General features: G+C 35.3%; 2 protein-coding genes and 1 long non-coding RNA gene across 5 annotated transcripts; 2 read left to right on the forward strand and 1 right to left on the reverse strand.

Annotated features, from left to right (window-relative positions):
- The first annotated feature begins 1394 nt into the window (after positions 1–1394).
- Positions 1395–1707, forward strand: LOC120277012. The gene is made up of 2 exons (XR_005541431.1): positions 1395–1552; positions 1691–1707. It is a non-coding gene; the product is annotated as an uncharacterized LOC120277012 (long non-coding RNA).
- A 6750-nt stretch (positions 1708–8457) lies between these two features.
- On the forward strand, positions 8458–13075 carry LOC120278230 (outer envelope protein 39, chloroplastic). 2 transcript variants are annotated; one of them, XM_039285176.1, is made up of 11 exons: positions 8458–8715; positions 8819–8888; positions 8987–9022; positions 9128–9272; positions 9864–10022; positions 10207–10277; positions 10352–10430; positions 10502–10617; positions 10702–10849; positions 11339–11408; positions 12781–13075. In XM_039285176.1, exons 1-11 carry the CDS (start codon positions 8682–8684, stop codon positions 12936–12938), a joined length of 1086 nt encoding a protein of 361 aa, XP_039141110.1. In that variant the 5' UTR covers positions 8458–8681; the 3' UTR covers positions 12939–13075. The 2 variants fall into 2 exon arrangements, with proteins under 2 accessions (XP_039141110.1, XP_039141111.1); XM_039285177.1 differs by lacking the exon at positions 11339–11408.
- A 1224-nt stretch (positions 13076–14299) lies between these two features.
- Positions 14300–18166, reverse strand: LOC120277938 (nuclear transcription factor Y subunit A-10-like). 2 transcript variants are annotated; one of them, XM_039284815.1, is made up of 6 exons: positions 18035–18166; positions 17205–17581; positions 16102–16199; positions 15894–15962; positions 15445–15582; positions 14300–15217 (listed from the first exon to the last, which is right to left on the reverse strand). In XM_039284815.1, the coding sequence occupies exons 2-6, from the start codon at positions 17485–17487 to the stop codon at positions 14795–14797; spliced, it is 1011 nt and encodes a 336-aa protein (XP_039140749.1). In that variant the 5' UTR covers positions 17488–17581; positions 18035–18166; the 3' UTR covers positions 14300–14794. The 2 variants fall into 2 exon arrangements, with proteins under 2 accessions (XP_039140749.1, XP_039140748.1); XM_039284814.1 differs by having other exon boundaries at positions 16102–16208.
- Positions 18167–18272: the final 106 nt, after the last annotated feature.

Genomic DNA, 18272 nt, shown 5'->3' on the forward strand with positions numbered 1-18272 from the left:
TCATGTTGTATAAGGTTTATGATTTTCTTGATTTTTCCTTAATTTCTGAATTATATCTATGCTGTTTGTGAGCAGCCGTGTCTTTTTGCTGAAGGATGTCTATGATTTGTGGTCCTTCTTCTGTAGTTGATAGCTTCCTATTGTTGATCCAGGGTTTCAGCTGTTAACTTCTATGAAGAAGATGGTACTATCCACAGTTGAGGCTGCCGTGTGGCTTAGGGTCATAAGGAAGTGTTTTACGGTAGTAGAGGGTTTGACACTTTAACAGACTTAAGTGCTATTTTTTTGTGGACCTTTGCTCTATTTCCGTGTCGTTTGGCTTTTTATCTGTATGATTAATTTCTATAATCTTTGAATATCCTACTATTGATTCAAGTTCTTTTCATACTTGATTTTTGTTCAAAGTTCTATAATTTTTTTTATTATTAGCGTGGTTGCTGTCCATTTTGTTCTGCTCCTTGTAAAGTCCTAAGTTTTAAGTTGCTTTCATCTATCTGTCTTTTAAAAATGCTGAAAAATATTTGTATGGATATGGTCTTCTGTGGCCAGTGAATGGTTAACGTGGATGAATTAGGTTCCGATTTCTGCCTACATTTTGTTGCACTGATCCATGAACATTTGAAAACAACAGTACAGGGTACGTCTTTCAGACCGAGCATCTGGGATTTCATCTGGGATTTCTTCACATGTCTATCAACACGTCACTACCAGGTAAGAATTCAAGATGTGGCCCTTAAGGTTTGGAGGCTGTCCGAACACTGCACTAGACAATGAGCATGTTTAGCTTTGACAAGGTAGTGCTTAAAATGATGCCATCTGCTATCTGACAATGCTAAATTTGTTAGCTTCTTTGGTTGTACAAACTGAGATAGGTACTACGTATATCCCTTCAAAATCCTAATTTTCTGCTACAAGGTTTCTATCTAGTTAGTATTTACTCCTCATTACAACTGTTGACAGAACCTATTATTCTCAGGTCAGGTATGTGATTGAAGAAATTTTTGTCATTTTCTTTTCATTATCTTGGTAACAAGCAGAACTCTTGATGCATATTCAAATATTTGAATTTTGGCTATTCTTTGAAAGAAATAAGCAGTAAATCTGGTTTTCCCCTATGGGCCTTGTATTAAGTTGTCTGTCAGAGTTCATTGTCACTCTGGAACAATTTTTACTTGGTAAGAGCCCAGCAACAAGTAATGTCCTATCATGTTTGTCTAGTACTGCAATTTGGTTGATATCATTGTCTACGCGCAAGGGTTGGGCCTAGTGCTTTTTATGTCCATTATCTGATGATGCTCATACTTCCACACATTTGTTTTATAACAGTTTCTCTTCATTCTTTTTTTTTTGCTTTTATGGTTCATTACTCTGCAGATCCTAAGGTATTGTTTTAATTGAGTGATGCCTTTAGCAGTAAGTGGCCTCTCTGTTGCAACTGTTCATCATCAATCAGAGCTTGTCATGTAGAGCACAACTAGATCTGAAAACTGTGCGTGTCTGCATCAACGCAGGACCACTTCTCATACTTGCCTGGAACAGGACAAAGCATGGTGTAGGTCACTAAATGCAAAGTTATTACTGTGGCCAGATCTTCACCAATGGTTCTTACTCTTTTGAGTATTGAACTATTGGATTCTTCCTTGCCTTGATTTGATTCAACCTAATTGTTCCTGTGTTTTATTGACAGCAGCACAGCTGAAGTAAAAAGAAATAATAAAATGTGCAAGAGCTTGGAAGGATAAGGACGGGATACCAAATCACAAAGTCTCAAGGTAGCAATCTTTTTCTTGGAATTTGTTCTACTATTCAGTCTATTCCCAGCAATAGATGTTTATTCAGACAGTGAGCATCCACTCCCCATCATTCTCCCATTGGGATCTACTTTTCTATATTGCAAGCTGAAAAGCCACTCACTAGAAAGAGTTGTGGCTCTTCCACTCTATTCTTATCTTCTATTTGTTTTTAAGGGTCAGCCACATGCTCACAGTCACTTCCATCCAACCAATAGGCCATTCCTTTCATCACTTCCACAATTACTAGTTTGCTTGTCCCCCAGTTTCTTCAGTTTTCCATATATAAACTTCTCTTCATGTGATTTTGGCAAAAGTAGGCCTGCCTGTCTCTGAGTCAATCTCCTTCCCTTAAATTATCTCATAAAAAAAAGAAAATCTTTGTTCTCTGCCAGATCTCTAGTAGCATCTTTGTTGCAGGCCAGTAGTGTCCACCCTCTATAAGGAAAACCTTGAAAAAAAAAATAGAAAAGATGGAGCCTAACTCCCAAGAATCCCCACCATCTCAGCTTCCTTCAAGCTTAGATCTTTCCCTCACCTTAGCACCATCATCACCTCCTCCTTCCCTTGATGGTGACCAGTCTATGAGGCTTTTCCCTTGCCTTTTCTGCAACAAAAAGTTCCTCAAATCTCAGGCTCTTGGAGGCCACCAGAATGCTCACAAGAAGGAGAGGAGTTATGGCTGGAACTCCCACTTGTACTCTTCTATCCCTTCTCCCAGCATTGCTCACCAATCTACAACACCACCTCCATTCCCCATCACCTCCCATTCTAGCCGCAACTCCCCTTCTGACCACCATGGTCCCTGCACCCAGGTTTGCAACTCATCTTCCCTTCTTAGCCACCACTGCCACTACTTCTAGAACTTGGTGCCTTGATGGTGCTTCAGAGACTATAGACCTTCTCAACTGGCAAAGGAGTTCTCACCACCCACCTGTCCATCAGACTGTGGTTTACCCACCATCTACTACATCAGATTCTAGTGGTGACATTGCAAAGATTGATCTTTCATTGAAGCTCTAGCTCTAGCTCTAGCTCTAGCTCATCCTTCATGTCACTTGTATTAGAATCTTGTACTCCTCCATTGTCTTCTCTTTTACTTTTAATCAATTAATTTATTTATTTATTTTTCCTTTGGTAATCATGTTCTCTTACTCTGGTAGTCTGGTTCAAATTGTATGCTTATTATGGTGGCTTTTCTGTCTTTTTATGACTGTGAATGGAATCAACTAGTGGCTCTATAAGTGTCCATTTTGGCAAAGGGAGAAAGGAGGCTAGCTAAGAAGGAAAGAGCAGAGGACAGCATGCATGTGATGTATTTAGCTTTGTCTTGTGGTATGGATGTCTCTTTGTTGGATGGTGGTTAAATCATGCCCCCTTTTGGTTCCTCCTTACTGGTATCTTTTAGGAAAGCTTTAACCTCCTATCAACTCATATGGTCTCCTATAACCTAAAAACACTAATCTTTTTGGTGGCTAACACGAATCTTTACATTCTTCTCTCAATCATGGTTGTGGAGCCCATTGTTCCTCTTTTTAAAAAAAGGTTTATTTTTTTACCAGCCTCCTTTCTGTCTGAAGTACTCCAGTATCAAGCATGTTTTAATGTGTTGACATTTCTATTTTTCATTTCTTTTTTTGAACTTTCCCTGTTTCTGTATTGTGTTACAGTATTATTCCTTCTTCCGTTCTGTATTTGATTGGAATGTAAAAATTTTAGGGAAACTGGCTGGCTGGCTGGCTGGCTTCTTGCAAAAGTGTTTTTGGTTTTGTTGGTGCTGAAAACTTGGGAAATTTGTCATTCATTTTGTCGTCATTGATGTGGGTTCCTAAATGCTTCTTCTGCAGCATGGTGGTTTAAATTGGTCTGCTGTTCACTTTGTTATCCCCACTGTGTGTTATCATGTATTTTTGTGTGTTCTGTGAACTCAACTTGTCTTTTCTGTTTTTCAAAATATAATAATGATCTGGCTACCATAATTGTTTCATTTGTTGTCTTTTCCTGCACTTTTAGTGGGATCTTGTTTTGTTCTGTGCTTTGGTTTATTAGTGAAAGAAAATCAGATTGTTAAGCAAGTGACAGATATTGTTCTCCAGAGAATTTTTATTTTTATTTTTATTTTATTTTATTTTTTTATATATAATGACAACAACAAGTCATGAATATTTTTACCATTGCACACAGGAAATGAGTCAAATTTTTTATTTTTCCCATTTTTGAGAGAAATAAACTAACACTTTTTTTATTGTAACGTTGGTTTTTTTTTTTCATATTTTTTATTTAGTCATATTTGGGTGTTTTTTTTGTGACAAGGTTTACTGGCCACTGTACCTGTGTGAGTGGGGGATTTTTTATTTAGTTTAATTAATTAATTAATTAATTTATTTTTAAGAATGGGAGGCAAGTAATATTTGCTAAAGAGAACACTTTTTTTTTTTGGGACCATTACACTTGACAATGCCTAATAAATGACTGTCATGTACTGAATTCATCTCATTATAAAATCCCCTAAAAATGAGTGAACATTAAAATTACTAGACTCCTTTTCAAATAATTATTATTTGAAAATCACAACAACAAAAATCTAGGAAAAGGCCAAACTACTTCTCATCTCATGTTTTTACATCTACTTATATATATATATATATATAATACATTATATAATTTTTGCTAAAGGTATGCAAATATTTTTAGCAAAATATCTTTATGGGAATCTTGCTTTATTTCTTTTTCCTTATTAATTAAGAGATGCATAAAATTGAATTTTTTTTTTAACAAAATATAATATTTCTGGTGTGCTAGAAATGGTTGTTTAAAAAAAATAATAATAATAAATAAATAAATTCATGTGGTCTCAAAATATGTAAGTTTTTCTTTTAATGTAAATAAGCCATAGTATCCAACCCACTTAATTCTGATGTAGATGTGGTCATTTGTAAGTTTATTATAATTTATATACTTTTATTTATTTATTTATTTATTTTAAACAAACATGTGATTTATTGAGAGCCATGTCCAAACATAATAAATTTTTATTTTTTTTAAAAAGATATATAACATATAAAACCTTTTTTATTTAATAAAATTTGAAAGAATATTTCTATGATGCTTCTATGTGTTCTCCACATCACTTCATGGTGGTTAGTTGAAATAATTGATGAAAGGTACCTGTTATTTTAATAAAAACTCTTGAATGTATGGTTTCAATAGAAAATTAAAATTTTATGGGACTAGTACAGAATTAATTCAAAAGAAAACAATGAAGCACCAATTAATGGCAATAAATTATCATGAAATTGTCTCAACAATTTTTTAAATTTAAAAAAAGGGGCATATTTTGCCAATTGTGTCACATTCATTATGATCAATTTTTCTAACTCATATTTAATTTAAATTGCAATAAATGAAAAGTTTATGATTTAATTGGTATAAAAATAAAGTTTAGTTATCCATACCATACTACAACATTTTATTTAGAAAGTGATTTTATGTAATTATCTGTGCAACATGATGTCACATATACTTAATAGTTTTTAATCACAGTTTAGGTAAGCATTCTTAATTTGGAACACAATATGGACATGAAACCAAACAAGAGAATGAGTGGCAATAATCCTAACTGGTTGCATGCCACTAAAGAAACAAACAAATTAACAAATAAATAAATAAATAATTTGGATGGGAGGTTATATATAATTTTAATTATAATATTTATTTAAAGTAAAATGAACTAAGTCTTGAGTTAAACAAAAGCTTGGTTAAGAATCAATATAATGTTAAAATATACAATGGATACCAATACAAAAGCCAAGGAAAAACATAAAATAAAAGATCATATAAACATGGGAACAATCAAAAGACAATTTGATGTAGCAAGAAGAACAAAGAATTATAATTTAAATTTCTAGATGTAAACCAAATTAAGTAAAACAAAATTTGAAGACTTGTTATCTCAAAAAAATTCTAGAATGTTATGAGACGCCACACTAACAAGTGAGTATAAAAATGATGTTACTCTGCATATGAGAAAGAAGTGGGAAGGTGAAACAAAAAACTACATTTATAACAATCAATTATGAACAAAAATAATGGTAATAAATTTTGACATGATTATATTAGATTAGCATCAGGGGCGTTTGATTTGCTATAATGTGAAAATATTATTGTAATTTACGAGATAATCTGAAAAGATTATCACATTTGGTACTATAGTAATTTTAATATTGATGGTAATATGAGAAACTTAGTCATTACATTATCACTAAATTAGATGTTTATTTTGGATTATCAAATAATGGTAATATGAAAATATATATATTTTTGGACAAATTTACCTTTTTTTTTACAAGTTGATTTTTAATGTATATATTTATGTGTGTACATATATACACATATACACATATAAATATATATAGTTATATATGTGTGTGTATATATTCATATATATTTTTATATATACATATATATATATGTATATGCACAAATGTATATATTTCTGCATATACATATATAATGTGCTATGTATATATATGTTTGTGATTCATATTAGTGGAATTTTTTTTAAAACAAAAATTTAAGAGTATTTTGAAAATTTTGGCACTTTACTAAGTTGATTAATGTGACCAACCAAACATTGAAATGAAAAACTCCTCGTAATATGAGTTCCTAAAAAAAATAATAAAATTATATCAAATTATAACATTATTTTTAGACATACAGTATTTCTAATCTTAGTACAGTGGTAAATCTCATCATATGGTGATATACCATTATTGTGAACCAAATGGCTTTAATGAGATGGATGCATGAAACCTAGAACCGGAGTAGGTTGAGTTTGTCCTTCTCACTAAAAAAAGGACCAATATAAATGTCACTCAAATAATTATACCTATCGCTCATCAATGAATGAGAAATAAATTATTTTCAATTCCTAAATTGTACCAAAGACAAGTATAGGAGGTCAGTCAAGCTACTGTAGTTAGTGTACTCATTTATCCATTTACTTTATCGCTTGTCGATTTTGTTAAAAAGAAAGTCAATAAAATAAATGAAATTTGCAGTACCATCAATCAGACTTTGAAACGGTTTTTTTTTTTACCCTAAGGCTTGAAAACTCATTATTTTGGGCAAAAACAAAAGCAAAACAACCATGGATAAAGAAAACAAAATGGAAATTTTATGTTGAAAAAAATTCATCAAACCCAAAGACTCATGCATCATCTCAAGTGCTGGATTAATTTATGATCTGATCTTATTGATTCCAAGCATGATATTGAAATAAATCTGTGATGTTCTTTACTTTAACAGAATGAGATTAAGAGATTAGTTTTACAGTGACATGTGAGCTAAGTATTATCTCAAACAGAGATGTCTGGTAGTAGTTGAGTAGGGTCTGAGGAATGAAGGAGGGGAACCAACGAGGAGCAATGTTCAACAACGGTTGATTATGGTTTGAAGAAGGAGAAATTAAGGGTGGGAGATGTTCTAAATTTAATCTGAATTTATTATTGGTATCAAAAATTTTAATTTTGCTAATTTTATTAGTATATATGTTTTCAGTTCAATTTATTATAACAAAAAATTAATCACATATATTAAAATAAAGGAAAGATGGAAGAAAATTACATAAGTAATTAAGAGAGGAGATGCTAAATTTAGAGGTCCACTAACAATGGAGATACACACCACCAACGAACAAATGGTCTATTGGTATACGGGTCACCGATAGAGCACTTCACTAAGTGGTGAGAGTTCGACTCTCGATTGAGGGCACATTTCTGAGAGATGTGAGCGGTGGTTGTGTGCGGGTGGTCCCAGCGCCCATGTGTGCTCAGGCCCCACCCCCACTTGCTCCACCGAGGCTTGTGCACGCCCCTGACGATTTAGCAGGTTTTCGGGTTGTTTGTTCTTCTTGTCAAAAAAACAATGAAGACACACCATAATAAAACAAAGTAAAACTACCCCGTACAAAAAATAAATACGACATCTTAGAAGAATCCCCACCTCCACTTGCTCCACCGAGGCTTGTGCATGCCCCTGATGATTTAGCAGGATCTTCGGATTGTCTCTTCTTCTTGTCAAAAAAAAACAATGGAGACACACCATGATAAAACAAAGTAAAACTACTCCGTACAAAAAAACAAAATATGAAATCTTAGAAGAAGCTGTAACTGAGTTTTCCATAGATTGATGCAATGTTAGATCAAACAAGATTAATTGTTTCACAAGTTTGAAATTGTATTTTCAAAATCTCTTGCATTAAAAATATGAGCGAGACCCAAAAAATTCCAAGCTTCACCTCACAAAGCATTGTCACCTAGTTTATCTTCCACAAAAAACTGAATAACAACATAATCATTAAAATAAAAAATTTTCCAACTAATTCAAATAATTTGAAAAAAAAAAATATTTTCACAATGAAGCAAATTTGTTGGTGAGAGTTTTTTTTCCCTGGATTATTACTAATAAATTGGGAGCAAATTATACAGTTGAAAAACAATTCCTCTTTAAATTCATTCCATAAAAAATGATTGACATATAATTCAGTCATTTATCATAACAATAATATTAATGATTAACAATAATAATAATTATATTATTATTATTATTATTATTATTATTATTATTATTAATATTAAGAGAATCCAAGGTTCTCAAGAAGGAAAGCAAGGAAGGAAGGTGGGTGCTAGGGCTTTGCTTGACGAGAAGGAGACTACTTGTGCCAGTGCCCACGCGCGCAGGGGATCCTTGTGGAGCCTTAGTTACTCTCATTCACGCAAAGCATCGAACACTACATAGACACGACGACGCGAGCCTTCTCTCCATCCCTCCTTGCCCCAGCTGTCCTCGCTTGGATGAGTGGGGCCTTCTCCTCTCTTTTCTCTAGATCGAATGGGAGCTCAGAAGAGCATCCATGCCGGCAAAGGTCCTCTCTCTCTCTCTCTCTCTCTCTGTGCTAGCAATGTGTATGTGTGCTTTGTTGTTTCGTCGTTGGTGTTTTTGATAACTATTTGTATGTGAATATGCAGCAAAGATAGACTTGAATGTTGATCTCACTCACAAACTTTGCGGCGCGCTCCTGCTTCCTCCTCCTGTCAGGTGACAACTCTCTCTTCTTTTGTTGTCAAAATCCGGTCTTTTAATCGGAGAATGTGTAAAAATTGAATCTTTTGATATTTTTCTGTTATCTTGATCAGGAATTCCAGCGATCCGTTCTCTCAGATCATAGGAAGGTATCGGATTTCTTCTCTGTTGTCGAGTGTTTATTGTATTCTTATTGAAATTGGGGAGCTCTGAATTTTGAGTTTTGATTGTTGCACTTGGGTTTCACTTTTCAGGCTGTGCATCAAACACCCGGGGCTTTTTGGGAGAAGTGAAAAGTTGGATTTTTTGTGGGACAAGGGTTTGCATGATTCCAATCTTCTCATTGCTCTCAGGCGGCCGGGGGCTGAGCGGTTCGCTCAGCAGTCATTTGTTGTTCAGGTCAGTAGGTCATTTGGCCATTATCCTGTTTTTTATTATTATTATTATTTAAAATTTCCTAGTGCCATTTGTGATAATCTCTAATTTCTGACATGTGGAATTATTTAAAAATGAGCTTCCTAGAAGAGTGAATTTGATACTGGTGCATCATAAGGCAATTTTGAAAACTTTTGCATTGCTCAGCATTGTCATTTGTGGATAACTGTTTCTTCTTTTTTGCATTTTTTAGTGTCATTTGTGTCCTCTGTAATTTCTGACATGAGGAGTTAATTGAAAATGAGCTTCCTGAGAGAGTGAATTTGATCCCGATGCATTATAAAGTGAAAAATATTCCACTTGGTTAGTGGGTCATTTGTTGATCAACTTTTCTTTATTTTGCATTTTCTAGTGTAATTGGTGATCCTCTGCAATTTCTAACTGGTAGAATTATTTGAAAATGAGCTTCCTTAAAGAGTGAATTTGACTGACACTCATGCGTCATAAGAGACCATTTTGGAATATTTTTGTGTGTTGCAGTATAATAGGCATTTATGTATTACCCTTTCATCCAGCTGAATTGCTTCTTACTGGAATGAGTGGTGCAATGTATAGCATTCAATCGCCCCTGAAATTGGAGTTAATGGATTGCCGACCGAGCATTATCCCCATTCAGGAATCGGATGGATCAATCTAAGCCGGCTCTCTGCTGGTGTGGAACTTACTGAGCCAGCTACTTCAAATTGGAGCAGCAGTACAAGCATCAGATTTGAGGTATGGATCACTGAGAAAATAGCATGTTATTGAGGGATTTCACTTTATTATTTTGCCACTGATGTTGTAGTCATTAGTTTATGTTAAATCCAGAAAAGCTTTGTTGTTTGCGCATGTGTTATCCATTTTCTGAGAAATATACAGAAGTCCTTCTGAACTATCTATTGTATATTTTTTTGTTCAGCATGTACGTCCAATCAATAACGAAGGCCGTTCTATAATGACAGACATTGATGGGCTGCCCATAACCTGCAGGTATGGGAATCAGCCATTGTTTAGGTTTGTGTCAACCCTCTTTTTTTTTTTTTGATATATTTTTTTGTATGCAGTGGTCGATCCCATGACAATATGTTTGTTCTAAAGCAAGAATCACAATTTGCAACAATCGATGAAAGCAATTTTGCTCGGGTGAGTGATATCACTAGAAATCTTTTTCTTCTTCATTGTATTGCTGATCTTGTGTAATTCCCTACTGCCAGCTGACAGTTCAAATGGAGCAAGGATTACCTCTTCTTTCAAGATGGTTGATTTTCAACCGGTTTAAATTCATTGCTTCAAAAGGGCTTAGACTCGGAAAAGCTCTTTTAGTTACAAGGTAGTGATCAATTCTTTGAGCATTTCTTCCTTTGTTTCAACATATTCACTATAGTAAACAAAGTTCTTGCTGTTTTGTTTAAAGCTTGACAGGTGGTTCCATTGTGGGAGACATGGCACCATATCAAGCATTTGCAATCGGTGGACCTGGAAGTGTTAGGGGTTATACTGAAGGTGCTATCGGATCTGGAAGATCATATCTTGTCACAAACAATGAACTAACAGTTCCCCTGGTAAAAGCGAATTTACTTTCTTAAATAACATGCTTGGGTCTTGAAAATCCAATTTATTTCATCAGTTTGTATGTGCATCATTTTATATCCTGAAATTTTGGGTGTTTATAGTCTTTGGAAGCAGGCATGGGCATTGAACACATCGATTTGTTTCCATTCATTAATATAATCCTGACAAATTTTCGCAAGAGCCATACATCTTATATTGCACATCTGAGAACCTGAAGGATTCCCTAATTAATTGAAATGTTTTGTGTATATGATTTTTATTAATATCTACTCAGTAAGATGGTTATGTTTTTCAGTTAGCATATCCATAAGCCACATAAAGGACGCCTTTAACTATGGGGCTTCTACTATATATGCCACTTGTTTGGAAAGACGGTGTATATATTATCATGATATCCAGTGTATTTTTTGGCTTAATTCCTTCACCATTTTGAAAACATGTAAAATATTTTAGCATAATTTTTTTTTTCAATTCTCTAGGCAAAGCAATTGGAAGGTGCTTTATTTATGGATTATGGTAGCGATTTGGGGTCTGCTCGCCTTGTCCCTGGTAAGGTTTATTCATAATGTAACTTCCTCCAAATAACAAATTGACACCCTGCTAGAGCAACTAATGGTTCCATATTGGTTACTACATAAGTTTGTGCTTGAATATGTAAGGTTGGGTCTCCCATCCTATTGGCTTGAGTTATTTTGGTTGAATTAGGCTCAAATAAAATTTAGTATGTATTTAAAATGGGACTAAGCTTGATTAATTGGTTTATTTGCAATGTGAGCAGTTAAAATAGACTAAGAGGCGTATTAGACAAACTAATAGTCCCACATCAGTTATTGCAGATAGTTTTGGGTTTCTCATTCTATCAACTTCAGCTTTTGGGTTGAATGGAATCTAGATAATTTGTCTGGATGACATCCAATTGAAGAATCACATGGAATTGCTTGTGTTTATAGCAAGGAGAGAATATGAACTTCAATCTTAGATGAATGGATTTCTTCATTAATGAGTTTTGTCTTTGAATGAGTTTTAGCGTAGTGTTAAAAAAACAACATAATCAGGAAGTTTCAGTTGAATCTTCAAACAATAACTGTAATTTATGCACCATGAACTGCTTCTCTATCTTTGAGTTCTTTGAATAATATTATTGAAGCTAGCTTCTTTAGTTCCTTGTTGGTTCCCATGTTTGAACTTCTGTAGTTCTTGTTACCATTGCTTATGTTTATAACAAGGAGATAATATGAACCTCGATCTTAGATGAAGGTATTTCTTCATAAATGAGTTTTGTCTTTGAATGAGTTTTAGTGCAGTGTTAAAAAAACAACATAATCAGGAAGTTTTAGTTGAATCTTAAAACAATAACCATAATTTATGCGCTGTGAACTGCTTCTCTATCTTCGAGTTTTTTAAATATTATTATTGAAGTTAGCTTTTTTAGTTCCTTGTTGTTTCCATGTTTGAATCCATTTTCCAACCATTTATTTGGATGATGACACCTATGAATAGCTCTTTGGACATGTGATTGGTCAATATTGAAGAAGCCTAAACTACTTGAATGACACTTATTCTGCACTTGCTTTTAGTGATCTCCGAATGTTTCCGCATATCTTCTATTTTCTTTAATCCCGGAAAATGTCTCAATTATCTAAGTAATCCACATAAATGGTTAGAAAATGGATTCAAAAATGGAAACAAGAAGGAACTAAAGAAACTATGTATGACACTTTGGACATGTGACAGGCCGTCACATGTCGATATTGAATGACGCATATTCTTGTTTGTGCTTTTAGTGATCTCCAAATGTTTCAGCATATCCTCTCTCTCTATATTTTTTAATCCATGTAAAAAGCTTCAATTATTTACTTAAAATTTTTGCCTGTATTGATCCTTGTTATCTAATGCATCGTCGGTTTTGTGGAATGATCAGGCTACCCTGCTCTCCGGCAAGGGAAACCCGGTTATGGATTTGGTTTCGGATATGGCCTACGTTTCAACTCAAAGTTAGGCCAACTTCGTCTCGATTATGCAATGAATGCTTATAATCAAACAACTCTGTACTTCGGTGTCAATAATGTCGGATCGTGATCAATCAGATAACAAACCTCAATGCTGCATAAAATTTTTACGTGTTCTAATGCCACAGTTTTTCTGGTCATCAAACTGATTGATGCTCATTGTATTCAATTGATTATTTGTTGATCAAAATAATATATTGTTCCTTCTCCCTTTTTTTGTTTGGGGGTAAATTTTTTTCCGGTGAGTATTAACTTCAGCCTTATTTTAGTTTGAGAACTAACTTTTAATTTGTATCAAAATGAGCATTAATTTTAATTTCATTTCTCCAGCTGAGCAATTGGGGATTTTCGGTGACATGTGTCACGGACTCGGACTTCTCTCCCGATCACTCCGTGCGGCACTTGATCACTTGAGCTGGATCAAGTCAGCCCTTTTGATTCCTCGGCAAGAAAGTTAACCTTTGGTGGCTAAAATTGAACAAGTATGGCTCTTGAGAAGAGTTGTGGGAATGAACTCTTGAATTGCTTGGAAACTTAGTTGATTACAAATGAAGTCCCTTTGGCTATTTATAGGCCAAAGGTGCCCTAATGGACGGTTGAGATCTTTTTTGATCCAACGGTCCATATAGACTCTCTAGAACTCTCTATATTCTTCCTACAATTACATGAGAATATATGAAAATACAAGAGTTCTCTAGAAGACTCTTTCTAGAAGACTCTATATGACCCTACATGGTTCAGGATGCTTCATGAACCTTCTTCTATAAGTTTACATGATAGAAATTTTTCTAAGTGTGGGAAAATACCTCTCTTCCCTCTCGGTCATGACACAATGTCACGCTCCTTGGCGCGCCGTACCGGTTCCCATCGTGCCAGGGCGTGACACATGGACACCAGAAAGCTTGCCAATGGATGAGCTGTCGAATTGGTGATGTGGACCCAGGGTATCAACACATGCTTTCGTGTGTTCATGCCATCAAAAATCCATTGGAAATCCCCAATTATCCCGCCAAAGAAATGAAATTAAAATTTAATATTCATTTAGATACAAATTGAAAGTTAGTGCTCAAACTAAAATAAGATTAGTCACTAGAAAAATTTACTCCCTCTTCTTGCTTATAAGTTTTCAAAAGGTAAAAGTTTATTTATTATTTTTTTTTTAAAAAAATTCTGTAGGCAATGGAGAAAAGTAGTTTCTGGTTCCTGTTTGAAAATGAACAATTTTGTTTTCTCAGGGACCAAAATGAATGTCTGAGATATAAATTGGGGGACTTAATTAAAAGTGCACATTAGAAAACTTTACGAGTTAAATGAGCATTAACAATTCCAACAAGTTTAATGAAAGCTTAAAAAAGTGCTTTCAGATATTCAGAGGATGCACACCTCTAAAACCTGACTTTAAAAACACAAAAAACAACCAAAAGAAAAAAATTAAAAAGCAATCCAAACACAAGAAGATTTCATAGAGAAACAAAGCACATAAATTACAAGTCCATCCAGCACTGGACCAAACACACCAGAAAACCAAAGCAAACAAACTTGTGTCCAAAATCATGTGTCATTTGGTCACAAGACATAAACTCACCACCATTACATTGTTTTGGTTCTTATTCTTCATGATAAGATACCTGACATACCATACAGAAGGGTACCCCTTCTCCATAGTATTAAGGTTTTTGATTTTCAGTGCATGAGGCCACCAGAACTACCCTGAATCTTGTAAGACTTCAAGGTTCAGATCAGATGGACCTAGATGCACCAAAGCCAAGAATGAGTTGCCTGCAGCACACAACCAAATGATAAGAACACTCTAAGGTTGCTTGTTCTTTCATCACTAGGTTGTGCCTTGGAGGGAAGGTTCCTATAGGCTGCGGCGTTGCCCGTAGAAGCCGAAGCCACCCACCTTCCCACCAAGTACCACTGCTGTCAAACCTTGAGTAGGTCACAACAACCATTAGTTGCCGTGGCCCATTTTGCGGAAATACCTGCATTGTGCTCTCCGTCCATCACAAGTGAAAGCGGGTGGAAAGCCGGTCGATGAAGGTGATCGATGATGTTAAGACGATTGAAAACTTCTTCACGGGAGTAAATGCTCGTCACCTCTGATCCAGACCAGCTGGATGCACCAGTTGCAGAATTCAGATTCCTGCTATCATCGGATGGCAGAACCTCAGAGCTCGGTGACCCGGCAGGGGGAGTGGGAGGTTTGGCCACTTTGGCCACTTTGGCCTTGGTATTCCCGGCGCTCCCACCTTGTACATTGGTAACCTTTTTGGTGTTCAGGAAGCGACCACCGCTCCCTCTTGCCCGGCGCATAGCATGAAGATGGCGTGACTCGTGCATATACGGCTGAGAAGAGAAGATTCACATTTAGAAACAAAGTTGCTATCATGATTTAGCGATCAAGATAGCGTATGTAGACAGAAATTCAACAAACAAAAAGAAAAGTTTCAGAAATTATATCCTCGAGAAATAGTTTTATAGAATATAAAAAGATGTTCTTATGTGAATAGAATGGTGAAGGGAAAAGGAAAATCTGAAACAAGATGAATCAATGTTGTAGACTGGCAATGTACCTTCCGAACTTTGATCAATTTGTTCGCCATCTCTGCCTTGGCCCGAGCTTGGCGCCGCCGCATAATTCCGTGATACTGTTTGGAATTTACGTATATCAGCCTGTTGTCTGCCACATTGACTGGTAGAAGCATTCGGCCCTGCAAACATTACATAGAAAATGAGTCGTAAGATTGGATAAACTTTATTAACTCTATTCAACCAAATCATGCCCAGTAATAGCCAATGAAAAGAAGACCAGTAAACAATGAACATACAGACAAGGATCATTATCTGCAGGATAATATAAAATGGGTAAGCAAGGACGAGATACTTGATCAAGGGTACAACTAAGAAATGTAAGTTAAATTAATATATACAGTTGTATAATAACAGTAAAAGAGTTTTTGAATTAAGATAAAGTTATTCTCAGGAAAACATTGAATTTTAAATATTAAAAATAGCAACGTACCGCTGTTTGAGCTGCATAAGGTGCAAACAACCCATAGCACTGATCAGCGTAAGGGTAATTGGAATAAACCTAAAAAACAACGTGAAGAACTTAGGAATGAAGCAAAATGGTATTAAACAGTCTATGAACAGCACATTACAACAAATTCTTAAAATAACTACGTATTCTTTGCTTGCAACATGTTAAATTAAAGGAAAAAAGAACATACCATAGGCTGGCCAAGTCCCAGCTCAAAACAACCTTGAGACTCAGGTGGTACAGTGATGCCAGGGGAAAGCTGCTGAGTTTTCTGCCCACCTGCCAAATCTTTATTGTCTAGACCAAATGATTCATTAATAAATTGAGGTTACAAACCAGCGGGATGTTCTTAAGAGAATTAGTTTTTAAAAAAAAAAGATAAGAGTGCATATAGGAGGCAAAAAGTAATCAGCAACATCAAATACCTACAGAATTCACTTTGTTCCTTATGAATGATATCATTTTCGATGTTACTAACTAAAGTTTCATGTGTTGTTACTTGGTCATTCATTTGACTTCGCATAAAAGAGAGCAAAGATGATGTGCACATCAAACAGATAGCACAGAACACTCCTGCATCTATTGTCTAGAAGTACTCTCCATTTTCCATGTCCACTAACTTATACATGTACCCTGTCAAGGTGGAACATACCAATTCTCCATACAACACTTCTAAACTGAGTTTTAACTTTCTGAAAATGCTTAGGGTTAACTCATATTTAACTAGGAAGTCCATCTCTAACATATGAAATCCAAATATCCTAGATAACAAGATTATAATCAATTCATGTCTAAACATTGTTATGTGATGCGGCGATGGATTAATAGATTGTATTCTTGTTAGAACCTATCAATGAAAACAAATAAACTTCAGGGAGGTGTTCATTGAATTAACATGGGAAAGAGTACAAACAGGATCTAGCGTACAATGCCCAAGAAGATTGCAACATTGCAGACAAAGGGGGTGTACCTCGGAAATTCCACAACTAGTTTTTTAGTCTCTTGAAAAGTACCAGCATAAGAGATAATCTAGTCATTCTCCTTCTTCGTTATCTACTTGCTGAATTATTTAGATAAGCATAGTATCGATATTCTCCATATTAAAACATGTATAGAAACAAGAACATATACACAAAGGCACACAAGAAATATGTTGTGCTGCCAATTAAAAATATATATAATGAGCTGTAAACCAATCAATGGATGATTAGAGACACAGAACAAACACCAAAAGGGCCACTATTAATTTAGAATTAGTGTAGAAAATGACAAGAAATTAACAGAATAGATTACCAGGAAAGATTGTGAACTTCGTTATACCATTACTCCCTTTCTCTTGGATTGCCGGCTCGGGCCCTAACCTCTGGTCTGCAGAGTGATGCATTTGTCCAATAGTAACCGGCACGGGGCTCACTCCATTCGACTGGTCCACAGAAAAAGGCTTCAATTGCCCAAAAGACTCCCCGTAAACGGCCGGAGACCCGACCCACCAGGGCATAACAGGAGCCTGAGGCTGCTGCAAAACACAAATTTGTCCAACTCCTCCATTTTTCTTCAAGCTCATGGTGCTCTGCATTGTAAGCACTTCCCCTAATCCTTACAGGATGGAACCTAAACTTCAACCTTTGAAAAATTTCCAATCACAAGCAGCAGCTACAACAGTTCAAATCCTGAACCAAGACAGATACACAATAAAAACATACTTAAATAGAATCACACACTTAAAACTCCCCCTCAAGGCATAAATAAGCAAAACCCTAAAGGCCTAAACCCAAGCAAAAACCCATCTTTCCTCATCCAAATGAAAACAGGGAGCCCAAGCAACAAGGACACAGCATCACAAACACCAATTCCCAATCCCTCCAATAAAGCCCTCATCTTGAATCCATTCTAAGCAATAAAAAAAAAGCACTAGCAACAAAGAACAAACAAACTCAAACATATGTTCACAAAACTATGACTTCCCACCAGAGATGAAAATGATAGCCAAGCTAAACCAACATAGCACATGTGTTGACAACAATGAAACAAAACTATAAACTAGCATCAACCACCAAGTCATATAACCATATAAATCATCAAAAACAACATGAAAACACCAACAAGCAGAGACTAAGACTCACACATTCAGATGAACAAGCATGCCAAGATCACCATGTTTAGAGAGCAAAGAGAGAAAGGGACTGATGGAGAAGGAGAAGGAGAAGGAGAAGGAGAAGGGAGGAAGAAAGCATAGAATGTGTGGGTATCTTAATGAGGCAACACAGAGCCAGTAACCAATCAAAAGTTGGTTTCATGCTTTTTATTTATTAATTTTTATTAAAAGCATATAATAAAACTTATTTATAATTATTACTGCAA

Source organism: Dioscorea cayenensis, chromosome 15 (assembly GCF_009730915.1).
Source record: "Dioscorea cayenensis subsp. rotundata cultivar TDr96_F1 chromosome 15, TDr96_F1_v2_PseudoChromosome.rev07_lg8_w22 25.fasta, whole genome shotgun sequence".
NCBI lineage: Eukaryota > Viridiplantae > Streptophyta > Magnoliopsida > Dioscoreales > Dioscoreaceae > Dioscorea > Dioscorea cayenensis.